The sequence below is a fragment of the Thunnus thynnus genome, chromosome 24, assembly GCF_963924715.1.
Source record: "Thunnus thynnus chromosome 24, fThuThy2.1, whole genome shotgun sequence".
NCBI lineage: Eukaryota > Metazoa > Chordata > Actinopteri > Scombriformes > Scombridae > Thunnus > Thunnus thynnus.
This window is the reverse complement of record NC_089540.1, coordinates 15,934,604-15,950,774: the sequence shown is the minus strand read 5'-3', so window position 1 is coordinate 15,950,774 and position 16,171 is coordinate 15,934,604. Positions and strand designations below refer to the sequence as shown.

Sequence of the window (16,171 nt, the reverse complement as noted above, 5' to 3'; positions counted from 1 at the left end):
ATACGCCTTACTAGTGGACTACTAAAGCTCAAAATGCTTACTAGTACTACTAGTAAGAGCCAGAATGTCTACTAGTACTACTAGTAGGAGCCAAAATGTCCACTAGTACTACTAGTAGGAGCCAGTAGTGTACTAGTTACACTAGTAGAGCTTTTTTGGCCTTACTAGTACCACTTGTGAGAGCCAAAATGCCCACTAGTCACACTAGTTGCGCAAAATGCTAATGATGAGACATGAAATGAGACTTCCAAATGGCTCTCTGGTTCAAAATAAAGAAAACCAACCAATCAGGACTCAGAATTTCATCATTATCCCACCCGTTTCATGCGCATGCAGTCCACTAGTACTACTAGTTACCCTATTTCCATACTACTAGTACTACTAGTAAGTTCAAAAATGCTTACTAGTACTACTAGTAAGAGCCAAAATGTCCACTAGTACTACTAGTAGGAGCCAAAATGCCAACTAGTTGCACTAGTGGGCTGTTTTGACCTTACTAGTACTACTAGTGAGAGCCAAAAATGTTTAACTAGTTAACTAGTAACACTGATTTTTGCCTTACTAGTTAACTACTATAACAAATTTTGTTCAACTAGTAAGGCTTTGTGCCGAACATGTAAACACTTTGACCGAACATGTAGGAAAATTTTCGTACATGTTGACACTTTCCTTCAACTAGTTGAGCTTTTCGCCGCACTAGTATGCGACTGCACGCAACTAGTAAGACTTTTCTTTAACATGTTGGGCTTTTTGCTGAACTAGTTGGCATTTTCGGCGCACTAGTCGACGACTTGGTCTTACTAGTTCGCCAAAATTGCGCACTAGTCGACATCTGAGCGCAAGTAGTTAACTAGTAAAGCGCTGCGACTGTCATAGATGTTAACTAGTGAAATTTTTTTACGTCACTAGTAATACTAGTCGCGCGCAGATGTCGACTAGTACGCAATTTTGTCGAACTAGTAAGACCAAGTCGTCGACTAGTGCGCCGAAAATGCCAACTAGTTCAGCAAAAAGCCCAACATGTTAAAGAAAAGTCTTACTAGTTGCGCGCAGTCGCTTACTAGTGCGGCAAAAAGCTCAACTAGTTGAAGGAAAGTGTCAACATGTACGAAAAATTTCCAACATGTTCGGTCAAAGTGTTTACATGTTCGGCACAAAGTCTTACTAGTCAAAAGAAATTTGTTCTAGTAGTTAACTAGTAAGGCAAAAATCAGTGTTATTAGTTAACTAGTTAAATTTTTTTGGCACTTACTAGTAGTACTAGTAAGGTCAAAACAGCCCACTAGTGCAACTAGTTGGCATTTTGGCTCCTACTAGTAGTACTAGTGGACATTTTGGCTCTTACTAGTAGTACTAGTAAGCATTTTTGAACTTACTAGTAGTACTAGTAGTATGGAAATAGGGTAACTAGTAGTACTAGTGGACTGCATGCGCATGAAACGGGTGGGATAATGATGAAATTCTGAGTCCTGATTGGTTGGTTTTCTTTATTTTGAACCAGAGAGCCATTTGGAAGTCTCATTTCATGTCTCATCATTAGCATTTTGCGCAACTAGTGTGACTAGTGGGCATTTTGGCTCTCACTAGTGGTACTAGTAAGGCCAAAAAAGCTCTACTAGTGTAACTATTTTGGCTCCTACTAGTAGTACTAGTGGACATTTTGGCTCCTACTAGTAGTACTAGTAGACATTCTGGCTCTTACTAGTAGTACTAGTAAGCATTTTGAGCTTTAGTAGTCCACTAGTAAGGCGTATTTGCGCTCAAGTAGTCAACATGTTGGCGTTTTTTCAGCGCACTAGTTAACTAGTAGGACTTTGAGCTTTACTAGTTGGGTCCAGTCGTCGACTAGTGCGCAAAAAAGTCAACTAGTTGGGATTTTGGCTCAACTAGTTCGGCGTTGGGCTCAACTAGTACAGCTTTTGTCCGAACTAGTTGGCCAAAAGTGTCACTAGTTGCTGAAAAAGCGTAACTAGTACGAGTTTTTGTTCAACTAGTACGGCAAAGTTGCGAACTAGTTCGACAAAATGTCCAACTAGTGCTGCCAAAGTCTGAACTAGTAGATGACACTTAAGTTTGATATCAAGGATATCTAATAGATGCTAAAAGGGCTTTCCATAAGAGGACACTTAAGTTTGATATCAAGGATATCTAATAGATGCTAAAAGGGCTTTCCATACTCTCTTCTTTCTACCGCAGCAGCACTGCCAACACAGCAGACATGTGTGAGCATGTAAACAAACAAAAAACGGGCATTTCCTGGTGTGAAACACCGCAAAATAGTCATAAAAGTCAGATTAATGTCCATGTAACAATGCTAATAATTGCTCTTTTAATAGAGGTCCAACTGTGAGCGAGAGGGAAACAACTTCTGTCCAGTTATTAATGTTGAGAAACTCCGGTGAGTTGCCATGTTGTCTGCTAGTCTGTTGTTGTGTTAGCCACTGTGGAGGGAAGCTGCATTAAACTTCCTGTTGAGTCAAGATACTTTTCATAAAAACCAACCGCTGATTGTTAAAATGTGGTCTGATGTTTATTACATGCTTTGATGCAACTGTATCATTGTATTTATAGTCTGAAAAGATCACTAGCTGCTAATCGCTAGCTCTGGCTAATGGAGCGACCGACACCGTGTCAAAACTTTAAAGGAACATTACACTGTTTTCTAATATTAAAATGTTTTATGTTATGTTTTAATGGGGTTTGTGCACTTTAATGTTTTGTAATGCCATTAAATGGTAATTTAACTGATTTTGGTTACTAGATGTACATGTTAAGTGAATCATAAAGGATTAACAGTATGTTAAAATGGTGCATAAAAATGTAACAACACAGAAAATAATTTTGATAAATGTTAAAATGCTGATTGTTTTGACATAAGAAATTCATAATAAGCAATCTGTTACTGTAAGAATACAAATGTTGATGTGACAGAGGGAAAATTCATTGTAAATAATTTATTGTTAAAGTTAAAAAGACGTCTGTTTTAAAGAAATTCATGGTAAATTGTTCATGTTAAAATTACCAGTTGTTAAAATATGGTCAATGTAGTACAAGTGTTTCCTTAATTGTTGGTTATATGATGTATGATATTCTGAGAGAGAAAATAATTTAATGAGATCTCATCTTTAACACATAAAGAGAACCAAATAACTTATTATCCTGCACTATCTGTATCTGTGTAGGTTGTTTTTTTGTGACCAGACTAAACTAAAGAACATTTCATTGGAGGTTTTCCACCTCCATAACGGACTATTTCTGTTGATTTTCTTATTTGATTTATTTATTTTATTTTTATCTTCCATTCTTTTAAAAATGAAAGTCTTGTGTATCATTGTGTAAAAGTTTTGAGGCAATAAATTGTCACTGATCAACTGTATGGAGAAGCCGTTTCATTCAAAACCCTACCCAAACTGTGCACCACCTATCCAGTCGACGGTGCTGCCACCCAGTGAACAGCGCGCGTGACCCAGTGGACAGCGCTGTCGCCCAGTCGACAGTGTGCGATGTCCAATTCGACGGCGGCGCCACTCAGCTGATAGCGCTGATTAGACAGAAATTCAATCGTCTCTCTTAAATCAGAAGTAAGAAGAAACTTAGGAAATAAGAGAAGATCTAAGGTGGGGAAATTTGTATTATTAATATTGATGTGTGCCCTCCGGTCTGTTGGTCAGTTGTTCCATCATGGATAATCTCAGAACCTGATGGCGATCTATGCACACTGAATAATAACAAAAGATTGAAATTAGGAGAAATAGTCAAGGAAGTTAAGTCTCATCTGCAAAAAGCCACTGTCGGTGCATAGCTTATATGGGGTTACACATCTGTATCTTATCACATGAATAACATAGGTTTTCCATGGGCACTAGGTCAGTTGGGATCCATCCATCAAGTAATTGACAGCTACCTCACAACATATGTGTCACAACAACCCACATCTGGAACAGTTCCAAACTTGACCATGGATCCATTGTTTGTATTTCTAAGGTCCCCCCGAAGGGCTATACCATATTACCTAAGGTGACATGCAGACTCTGAAATGTTTATGTCACATGTCCAACACCCAAAATCAGTAAAGTACATAGGGTCAGATAAAAATCATACTAACAGGTTTGTAGGGGAAGCCCTGCATTGTCTGGTAGAAGAGAAAAGAAAAAAATGTATAATAATAAATCTACTCAAGTCCTCCCATGGCCTTTTGGTATAACTCTAATTTAGCCTGATCTCGTAAATGGTCACATAGTGTAGTCATTTAATTTTTATTCTCAAAAATAAAACATGAGAGCTACTTTTGCTGAAAAGAAAGTTGGAAAAGAGGCTCATGAGCCCTGGCGCGCTGTCAGCTGTGTGGCGCCACCGTTGACTGGATAGGTGGCGCACGGTTTGGGTAGGGTTTTGAATGAATCGGCTCTCCATACAACTGTACATGAATTTACTCCCTGAATTATTGAAGACAACCGCTCAGCAGACCTAGTTAGATGTTAGTGTCTTATTACTACTTTTGGGTAGCACTGAGGATGCTACACTTTTATGCATCCCTTAGTAATCTATTAAATTGAAAAAGCACAAAAAAACACACATGCGTGTGTATTACAATAAGAAAATCTAAAAGTTTTAATCCAGTTTTTTGGTGTTGTTTGGTTGTCTGTCCCTCTTGTCTTGTCCTGTGTCTTCATGTTAATCACTCATTTTACACAATCAATTTTTTGTCACGTTTTATTTATTTATTGGTATTATTAGTCACATGATCTATCTTGTTATATTGTTACTGACTTATAATTTAACTGTGGAAATGCTATGTATGTGTAAAAATGTGTCTGTCATTCCCCTGCTCTGCTTTATAAATAGAAAATAATAATCTGTCACAGTGCAAGAAGAGATAAAGAAGTCCTGCAATTTCATTTATCTTAGATTTGAGGGACACATCAGCAACATCACTAAAGTAACTTTCTTCCACCTCTGACACATCGTCCAAGTTCACCCATTTCTAACACAGTCAGATACAGAAATTCGCATTCATGTTCATTCAGGTCTTGTATTCTGTACTAAGATCCAACAAGTCTAAAATGCAGCTGCTACAATTCTTCTGATTCACTGGTTTACGGTTTCATTCAAGTCAAACTACAAACTGCTACCTATTACCTCCTGACCTGTCAAAACTCCTCAGACCTCACATTCCCCCACGTACACTCACATCACAGGATGCAGGTTATCTCATTATTCCAAAGATCACGCATTCAAATTTTATTTAAGTAATAACTTATTGGGTGTTCTATGCTTTTACTGATTATTGATTAGTATCAGTGGAGAGACGATAGAAAATGAGGGACGGGGGGAAAGAGAGATGGAGAACAACAATCAATAAAGGTCCCTAATCAAACATGAATCAGGGACGTTGTGGTTCATGGTCGACGCTTCACCTCTTGAATCCAATTTTTGCCACTCCTATAACTGAATAGTATCATGTATGTTTAATATAATGTATGTTGTTATTATTTTCTCTTTCTGTAATTGTCTTCTTTCTTTTTTGTGATTTGACACCAAAAAATAAACTAATTATTGTCATATTTCCATTAAATAGATTGAGAGTTTCCAGGTCCTGGGTGGATGTTTTATGGACCTCAGAAATTGTCGAGATCAGTATTAAATGATAAAAGAATTGTCACAACCACAATACATCTGTCAGACAGTCAAACTTCTAGTTTACTGCAGTTATAACAGTTCAAGAAAAAAAAATGTTGTTCTTACCCTTATCCCACCTTTGGAGGAACTCTGTGAAATAAATAAAGAATTATCTATTATCTATTTATTAGAATACATGTTTTAATTTTATCTGTTAAAACTAACAGCAGTATGATTGATGACCATAAAACTTCATTTGTCTGTTAGGAAAACATCACATTACTAAATCAACAACAACTAACAATGTGTCCAATTTAAGACTTTTATTTAATTGTTTTTTAAAATTCAGCAAAAAAAAGTAGATTGAATGCATTTGAAACACTGGTTTTTGTTTGTAAAAGTTTAGATATTAATTACTTTAAAGTGCCGGATGCATGAAAACAGAACATTATTTAAAATATTGTCATGTTAAATACTCTAAAATTATTAAAGACAAATAGGTGACCAATGTGAAAATGTTCTATCTTACCTTGCCATCTCCTTTGAGCTTCTCCTGTATTGAAGATGAATAAGTGTGTGTTAACTCACTGGAATTCTTCATTAATCATGTTTTGTTTTATAATTTCTGTTTATTTACCAGTAAACAGACTGTGTGTTACTCAACAATGAACATCATGAGCTCAAACACATCATGTTGTGAATATTTGTGCTGAATCAGGATGATGTCGTTTACAGTTTCAACACAGAAGCAGGTTAACACCCACCATCAAAAGCTGACAGAAAATTCTGCCACAATATGTGTAGAGTCATGAGAGATGGGTTTTCCTAATACTCTGACAATGTTCTCAGAGGTGAGGAAGAATCAGCCAAAGAAAATGTAATGAGTCATACGTTTTAGTTTAGTGACAACACACAGTCTCTGCAGTACAGCTGAAGACTCGCCTGGTCTTGACCTTTTAAAAATCGAACCTTCAAGGCTTTTTTATGGCTTCAAAGACCTCAGACATACAGATACAGAAAGGCAGACTGTCTCTGGTGCCTTTCAGTGTGTTTATCAATGAACCTCTACTTTACATTTTCAGCTCTAATTAGGAAGTTGTCTTCTGATGTTGCCACTAAGCAAAAGAGATAAAGAAGTCCTGTAATTTCATTTGCATTTAGAGAGAGATGAAGAACAACAATCAATAAAGGTCCCTAATCAAACATGAATCAGGGACGTTGTGGTTCATGGTCGACGCTTCACCTCTTAAATCCAATTTTTGCCACTCCTATAACTGAATAGTATCATGTATGTTTAATATAATGTATGTTGTTATTATTTTCTCTTTCTGTAATTGTCTTCTTTCTTTTTACACTTTGTGATTTTACAATAAAAAATTAACTAGTTATTGGCATATTTCCCTTAAATATATTGAGACAGGAAAATTGTCTGATCTGAGAGATACTGTGGTTCATGGTCAGCATCTTAACCCATTTAATCTATCTATCTATTATTTTACTACAATTTAATTGTGTAATTACTACCTTGTTCTGATTCTGTTCCTTATTTACAGCTTTTTGTAAAAAGCTATAAAAATATTTTATTTTTTGTTTTGTTGAACATGTACTTTTTTGTTGGTAAAATGTATTGAGACACTAAGTGATTTTACAGTGAAAGTAAGCTTACCTAATTAGCATTTTTGCCTTCAGTTGTGTAGATGGAGACATGAAAGGTAGTGATGTTGCAGTTATTTGTTATGAGCTTTAACCACTAAGACAACAAATCAACCCTGAAACATCCTTTTATGCAGATTCATCAAACATCTGGAGAGAATCTCTTGGTGTTGGTTGTGGATGTTTGCATGAGGATAGAAACTTCCTGTCTCTTAGCATGAAAATACATCATCAGGACTAATATTGTTGGTAGAATCACACTCTTGAAAGAACTTGAATATGTATGATGCACAACTAGATTAACATTATCAGTCAAATTTACATAAATATTAATATACCACACCTAAAGAAATATAAAGAATGTAAATTCAAGTCAAAGATTTGATTTATATCAGACCATCAAAATACAGTTTATTTAGTGCATCAAAATAAATAAAATATTTTGTAACTTCTTACGTGCTCTCCTTGTGCATCTGAAATAGATGATGATGATGCACACGACCAGAATAAATACTGCTATGAAGATGAACGTCCATATCAGAACCCCTACAAAAAAGTGAAAGAATAAATAATTAAAACAACAAATAGTTTACAAGGACACTATATTGTATTCTAATGTCGTTAGCTGATCCCATCTTTGATAATGCACTCTGAGGTGACCCAATACAGAAAAATAATAAACTCAAAGCTCGTCATTTAGTCATTTAATGCTGTTAGAACATGTTTTGTAACTCCTATGAGGACATTGAGTACAATGTCATGTTTAGTAAAAACAGTAAGAAGCATTAATACATTAAATGTGTTACAGCAGATATTTGTTGGTGTGATAACTCACATTTGATGAAGGGGTTGGGGACTTTTTCACTGCTGTTGAAGCTGACTGGGTTTTCAAACGCACAGCAGAACCACGGCTCCTTGTCTTCCTAGAAATTGGGAGAAAAACAATATTAGCTGAAAGTTCATAAACCAAACATACAAATCTTTTGAGGAGCTCACTTTGTCTTTTTACAGTATGTCCAGATTACCAACAATAACATCAGAGACAACACAGTGATGTGGCTACTTAGTCATTCAGTCATCAGCTTTTCACTATATAAGCTGTAATCCACTATTTAGCACATCTGCAAGACTGAATTATCCAGTATAAATTACAGTATACTAGCAGGCTTTGGTAGAATACTAAATCTTTATTTGGGCAATCTCTAACATCTTGTTGATTTTTTCTTTGTATCACAAATAGATATAAAGTAATTAACAGAGAAACCTGTCAAGTTTTCTAATATCACATTTTTATCACACACAAGATTGTATGGGAAACAAAAGAGATACAAAAACACTAATCGTCACATCTGGTGTATAGAGGACCAAAAGTGTCACAGAAATAGTAATAAATCATTTAATTTATTGATATCTAATTGTACAATAAATACTGGACTTAATAAATTAATTTACAAATTAATTAATGTGATGCTTTATTACATATTTATATTCAGAGTTTTAAAAATGTGTGAACACTGAAGGTTTAAACTTGTAGTGAAATATCTTTGAATGTTTTGTGAAACTGTGAGGTTCATATAAAATATTAGATTATCTCAACAGTTGCCTGTTAATTGAATACAAATAAAAATGTCCAACCTTGTATCTAAATGCAGCTCTTGTTGTCACTTTTTATGACTTTACAGAGACAAGTCTGGCCCATTCCATGATCTGAAATCTTTATTTTCTGCAGGTTTGTTCATGTTGCTGTTCAGTTTATTTAATTCTATATTGTTTATTTACCAGAGACAACACACTACATATTTAACATACCAGATACAGTTAAAGCTAATTTCAGAAATATTCTAAACTGTCTAAATATCCTAAACTGCACAGCCTGGATTCTGCCTCAGCTGGTCACCAACTGATGCCTGAATATGTGAATCAATTTAAAGACTAGATTCTGGTTTATTCTTGCAACATGATTTATCTGTTACTGATGAGACACACAAACATCATTATCCTGTGTTTACCATTGTTATTTTATGCTCCTTGGTTGAAGACCACGTCGTGTTACCTGACGTCCACCAGTAGGTGACTGGTTCAGCGCCTGTGGTGTCGCCATTACAGGTGAGGATACAGTAGATCATCACACACCAAACAGAGACGGTGGGTTTAGAGACAAGAGCTGATAGAAAACAAAACAAAAAGACATTTCCTTTGAATTTAGGGCCATTTTGATAAACTAAGACAAACTTCATACACAATTCCTCCACTTACAGATAACCAGGAGTTCAGTCTTGCTGGTGACTTTGTTGTTGATCTCTACTGTGTAGTTGCCGCTGTCGTCTGGAGTCAGTCCTGTGATCGTCAGCGCTCCAGTTGAAGTGTTCAGCGAACCACGATCTGCAAAAAAATGCACAGGTTTAGCTTCTAAACAGGGATTTTTAGTCATCTTAAAGCATGTTGTCAACTAGAGCCACTTATTTCAAATGTTGGTCACTTAAGAGTGGGCAGCTGGAGAAATATGCACTTTAAAACACTAAAAATGTTTGTAGAACAGCTGATTTTAATACAAAAAAAGTCTGGTTTTCATTTCCCACAGAAAAAGCAAGTGAATCCCTTTTTATAACCCTAATTCCATTCATTTACTCATTGATAAGTATATAATTAGAGTATTTAATTGGGTTTTACAGGGATAATGAAATAATAAATCTATGGATTGCAACATATTCGGATATTTGGGGCTTATCTGCACAATTTACAGACTTTTTTGACCAAAAACACTTTAAATTGATATCTTATTTAATAGTACACCTTTAAAGGGCCTTAATATTTTAATAAAAGTGAAAATTCAGGGTTAGTATTAATTGTATTTGTCAAATTTATTAGGCTATACTCCTTAAAGAACTCAATTCGTGCAGAAAACACATTAAAATCCCTGTATTATTATACAATCCATTAATTTAGCCAAAATCTGGGAAAAACCTATTAAATACTGTAAAATAATTCATTAAAATATAAATTAAAATAAAATTTGAACGAAAATCTCAACCTAAATGTATTTGAGACTAATGTGTAAAATCTTTGATCCCTGGCTACCAAACAGCTTGATTTAGATTAAAGTGGTACCTTTGAATTGTCGGTAGGAGGAAGTCTCGTCTCCATTCCGAAACCACTCCATGGCAATACTGGGTCCATGCGTCCATGCTATGCTCTTGATGGGATTCACTACAGAGTCTGGTGTGAGAACAGCTTTGTCACCTATTTTCCTGTAGAGTGGCTCTTCTGTAAAATAAAACAAAAACAAGTGAATGCAAATTTCTGTTGCTTTTTTTTTTTTTTTAATGCTTTTTTAACTCCTTAAGATCACATCGCTGATCATATTGTGTACCTATTTAACAATATATGCCAAAAAATACAAAAAAACCCAATTTCTTTGTATTCTTAAATCAAAGTATGACGTGTGCTTAAGCAGACTTGAGCCAACCAATTTCAACCAATAGTCTCATAACATTCAGCCATCAATCATCTTTTCAACGTTCAAATCAAATTCCTCCCAACGTTATGTACCGCCTGTCTGTCCTGTTTCACTCTGAAATACGTCACGATAAGGAAGTTAGATACTCTCGAAATGCCATTTCATCTGAACTTTAATCACTGAAATGTATTTTTTCTTTAATCGAGTATGTCCTGCTCTAGTTTTATATGGAGGGTTTTAAGGGCAGAAACTAAATGTATAAATACATAAATAATTATATAATCAAATGCTAAAATTAATGACTAATTATGTAATTTAATGCTTAATTATCACAATAAATAAATAAATCACAAATTAAATGAGACATTAAATATATAAATGTTAAATTTACTTGTGTATTTATCTATTTATTTTTTTATTTACATATTTGTATAATAATAACTTATTCATTTATTCACACATTTATTCATCTATTCATAACTTTATTATTTATTTATACATTTATATATATACTTTAATTTATCTATTGTGAAACTTGCTCCAGTGAAATATCCAAAGTCAGGGGGTTGGACTCTGCCCTGTGATTGGTGGTTGAACTTGAATCTGCTGCTTTTGCCTAATTCAAGATGGCAGCACCTGGTGCAGATTTAAATTAAATCTTGTGTGTTACAATGGTAGATATGTCGGCTGTAGCTGAACAGATGGAGGCAAACGACAGTTCCTGTACTTTGTGAGATCAGTTTGACGGCTTCGCTGAAGGAGTTAGAATGATATCAACCTCAACTGACACAGAAATTAATGATGCTGTATTCACAATCCTGCAGAGATAGTGCAGCAACTGAGGCTGCAGGCTGACCAATCAGAGGCTTTAAACCATCCCCTGACTTTTGATGAATAAAGTTGACAGATTTATTTCACTGCAGCAAATTACACTATGAATAAATAAAAATATATATAAATAAACAAATAAAACTATAAATAGATACACGAACGTAAATAAATTAATATACAAATAAATTTAACATTATATATTCAATGTCTCATGTCTCTCATTTATTTAAGCATTTTATTATTTAATTATATATTTATTAATTCGTTTAAGCATTTCATGATATAATTATTTATGTATTTCTATATTTAGTTTTGGCCCTTAAAACCCTCCATATAAAACCTCCATACATTGGAGCAAACCAGACACAACACACACACGCCTAAAAAAAATGAAACAAGGGAAGGATCCAATTACTTTTTAAATCAAATTAATAAATAATAATTAAAAAAATAAAAAAATTTAAGTAGCCGGTGGTGGTAGTTTAGTCAAATGGTTCCCAGCCTGTAGGGTTCAGACCCCCAAAGGGTCAAAAAGGAAAGAAGAGAGAATATTCTTGTGCTGTTTATTTGTTTTTTTTCTACCTTCATATTTGCTTTTCAGTGTAATATTGTACAATTTTACCTCTCTGGACCCACTAGCAATTCTATAAATGAGACCATCTGAAAAGTCAAGACGTCCCAACTAGATGCAGCTTTCTTTGTCACAGGGGTCACAAGCCAAACAGGTTGAGGAGCACTGGTTTGATCTTTAGCACTGCATTGTATTTCATAAATATGCTTTTTAAAAAAATGTTGTATAATGGAATGTTTCTCAACTCACGATCAAAAAAGCTGGTTGCTGAATCCTTAAAGTATTGAAATTGAATAAAGAAAGGGATGAAAATAGCACACCTAGTCAACTGATTTTAATTCTGAATTGCCACACGGACGTTTCTGGTCAGGTGCTGTTCCTCAGCGTGTATGCTGGTAATCAACACAATCCACAACAGGTGGACTTAGTTATAGACATCCACAACTGACACAACGGGTTCATCCCGGCAGAGAGGGCTACACATATGAGTCATCATAATAAACAAAATAAATTAAAATAAAAAATAACTTATGTTCAGTTCATAAGAAGACAAATAAAAAGACAAATAGAAATCAAATCTCATTCATGTGGAACATCATAGAGAATTATATACAGATCATATTAAGAAAATTTTGTGAGTTCATAAAAGGAAAATGAAATCTCCTATTCAATCCATTGAGAGTGAAGGTATTCAGAGAGTGTGTTCGATATGTCTCCTTCTACACAATAACTATGTCCCTGTAGCCACCTCTCCTTGGAATATTCACAGTTTCTAAGAACATAGAATTATAACATCTCGCAGGAATCCAATAAACCCAAAACCAAATTCTGTTCAGTTCATGAGAAACAAATAAAAAAAAAATACTACTACTAGTACTACTACTACTACTACTACTACTACTACTACTACTACTAATAATAATAATAATAATAATAACAATAATAATGATGATCAAAAACAATAATAATAAAAATGAAATAAAATAAATCAAACAAATAAACTAAATAAATAAAATAAAATAAAATAAAACAAAACAAAACAAAATAAAATAAAATGCAAAAACCTCAATCATATAGCAGATTTTTTACATAAAACCAATGAAACAAATGATGAAGTATTATCTTCAATTCAATGAAATCTCCTCATTCAGCCCCTCGAGAATGAGGATATTCGGGGAGTGTATCCAGTACGTCTCCCTCTGTAGAAGGATTCTGTCTCTGCCACCTCTCTGTGGCATATTCACAGTGTCAATGCTCATGTAATGTAAGTCTGACAAACTAAGGTTATGGCTGTTAAAATGCCTAGTCACAGATGATTTATCGTCATGATTGCGGACAGAACACTTGTGCTCACAGATCCTAGTTTTTAACTCTTGTTTTGTTTCACCGAAGTAATATAAATTACGTGGACATCTTAACAAAACATATTTGGTATTGCATGTAATCCTGCCTTTAACCTTAATCTCCACACCAGATATCAGGTGGGTGAAATGATTTCCCTGAATCATAGCATAACAATGTACACAATTATGACAAGGAAAGTTACCACTGGGAATCTGAGATAAAAAGTGCATGTAACTCTCAGGTAAATCAGTCTTCACAAAGAGATCATGTAAATTGGAGGACCTCTTATAAAAATACCTGGGTGGAATTTGGAATGCACTCGCAATATGGGGGTTGCTCTCAAAAATATGCCAGTGTTTACTCACTACTTTTTGGAGTGGCTTGTAGATGGAACTGAATGTAGAAACTAATGTATAAAGTCTTCAATGTATAAAGTTTTGTCGACTAGTGGAAAGGGATGTTATGGACTTATGTGCAGACAGTAAACGACAAACTTTGCCCTCTAATCTTTTGTAGTCAGAGAAAAAAGCACTGGCTGAGTTGATGAATAATGATGACATCATTATACACCATGCAGACAAAGGTGGGGCCATTGTGGTTCAGGATAAAACTTTATCATTAAAGAACTGGAAAGACAATTTAGTGATAGAGATGTATACATCCCTCTGCATACAGACCCCACTTTAAAGTTTGGTGCTGAAATAAAGACTGTCTTGAAACAAGCCCTACGGGAGGGACAAATCCATGAGGAGGAGTACAAATATATGGTTAGAAAGAGAATAGATAATCCAATACAACCAGTTATTACACTTTTCCTAAAATTCATAAAGACTTGACCCTGTTGTGTCAGTTGTGGATGTCTTTAACTAAGTCCACCTGTCCTGGATTGTGTTGATTGCCAGCATACACACTGAGGAAAGGAGCCTGGCCCGAAACATCCATGTGGCAATTCAAATTAAAAGCAGTTGACTAGGTGTGCAGTTCTTATCCTCTTCTTTTTTTTAAATGTAAAATCACAATCTGTAAACGAACTACAATAAACTATATGTCAAATAAGTGCAATGGAGTAAAAAGTAGCATAAATGACGGGGGCCAAAATTCACAGTGTGTCCACACAGTCATTTTGTGCAAAAATACATTTAAAAGTTGATGTGAAGCTTATATGAGTCTTCATCAGTCTGAGTTAGTCATATCAAGTGGATATCTGACACATTTACAGTCTTTTTAGCTAAAAATTCCCTCTTTGTGTTTCCTCGGACAGGGTTTCCCTGTTGAGCTGTGGTGGAAGAATAGTAACAAAAAGAGGAACTTTGGCACTAAAAAGACTGTAACGTTGAAAGATATCTACTTGATTTGACTCATTTGGATGCTGAAGCTTCATATTAGTTTCAGATAAACTTTTAAATACATTTTTGTACAGAAGGAGGACTGTGGATTTTGTAAATGTCTCATGACCCTTCATCACATCACTATTCCTTAAACCAGAATTATAAAACTGTTCACAGTCAACTATTCACAGTTATGATAGACTTCAAATATACATTTCCTGGTTCCACAGTTCATGTAAATGTGTACATTGTCATGTTTAGGAAAAACAGTAAGATGCATTAATACATTAAAGGTCCCACAGCAGATATTTGTTGATATGATAACTCACTGTTGAAGGGGTTGCGGACTTTTTCACTGCTGTTGAAGCTGACTGGGTTTTCAAACGCACAGCTGAACCACAGCTCATTGTCTTCCTAGAAATTTTGAGAAAAACAACATTAGCTGAAAGTTCATAAACCAAACATACAGATTGTTTGAGGAGCTCACTTTGTATTTTTACAGTTTGTCCAGATTATCAACAATAAGCTGGTCACCAACTGATGCCTGAATATGTGAATCAATTTAAAGACTAGATTCTGGTTTATTCTTGCAACATGATTTATCTGTTACTGATGAGACACACAAACATCATTATCCTGTGTTTACCTTTGTTATTTTGTGCTCCTTGGCTGAAGACAAGGATTTGTCACCTGACGTCCACCTGTAGGTGACTGGTTCAGCACCTGTGGTGTCGCCATTACAGGTGAGGACACAGTAGATCATCTCACGTTCACACAATACGGAGAGGGTGGGTTTAGAGACAGGAGCTGATACAAAACAAAACAAAGAGATATTTCCTTTGAATTTAGGGCCGTTTTGATAAACTAAGACAAACTTCATACACAATTCCTCCACTTACAGATAACCAGGAGTTCAGTGTGGCTGGTGACTTTGTTGTTGATCTCTACTATGTAGCTGCCGCTGTCGCCTTGAGTCAGTCCTGTGATTGTCAGCGCTCCATTTGAAATGTTCAGCGAACCACGATCTGCAAAGACGCACAGGTTTAGCTTCTAAACAGGGATTTTAAGTCATCTTACAGTATGTTGTCAGCTAGAGTCACTTATTTCCAGTGTTGGTCACTTAAGAGTGGGCAGCTGGAGAAATATGAACTTTAAAACACTAAAAATGTTTGTAGAACAGCTGATTTTCATACAAAAAATCTCTAGTTTTGATTTCCCACAGAAAAAGCAAGTGAATCCCTTTTTTATAACCATAATTCTATTAATTTACCCATTGATAATTATGTAATTAAGGTATTTAATTGGGTTTTATGGGGATAATAACTGAATAAATCTTTGAATTGCAACATATTTAGATATTTGGGGATA

General features: G+C 35.0%; 1 protein-coding gene across 4 annotated transcripts in view; it reads right to left on the bottom strand.

Annotated features, from left to right (window-relative positions):
• LOC137177247 (V-set and immunoglobulin domain-containing protein 1-like) overlaps positions 1-15,604 on the bottom strand; it is a 142,730-nt gene extending 127,126 nt beyond the window's left edge. For all 4 annotated transcript variants that reach the window (XM_067583424.1, XM_067583426.1, XM_067583423.1 and 1 more), the window contains exons 1-9: positions 15,450-15,604; positions 15,133-15,217; positions 10,381-10,536; positions 9,529-9,654; positions 9,282-9,436; positions 8,108-8,195; positions 7,729-7,818; positions 6,149-6,172; positions 5,746-5,769 (exon numbers count right to left, since the gene is read on the bottom strand). In XM_067583424.1, the coding sequence (XP_067439525.1) occupies positions 5,746-5,769; positions 6,149-6,172; positions 7,729-7,818; positions 8,108-8,195; positions 9,282-9,436; positions 9,529-9,654; positions 10,381-10,536; positions 15,133-15,217; positions 15,450-15,566 (865 nt within the window). In that variant the 5' untranslated portion in view covers positions 15,567-15,604. The remainder of the gene's footprint in view (positions 1-5,745; positions 5,770-6,148; positions 6,173-7,728; positions 7,819-8,107; positions 8,196-9,281; positions 9,437-9,528; positions 9,655-10,380; positions 10,537-15,132; positions 15,218-15,449) is intronic.
• Positions 15,605-16,171: the final 567 nt, after the last annotated feature.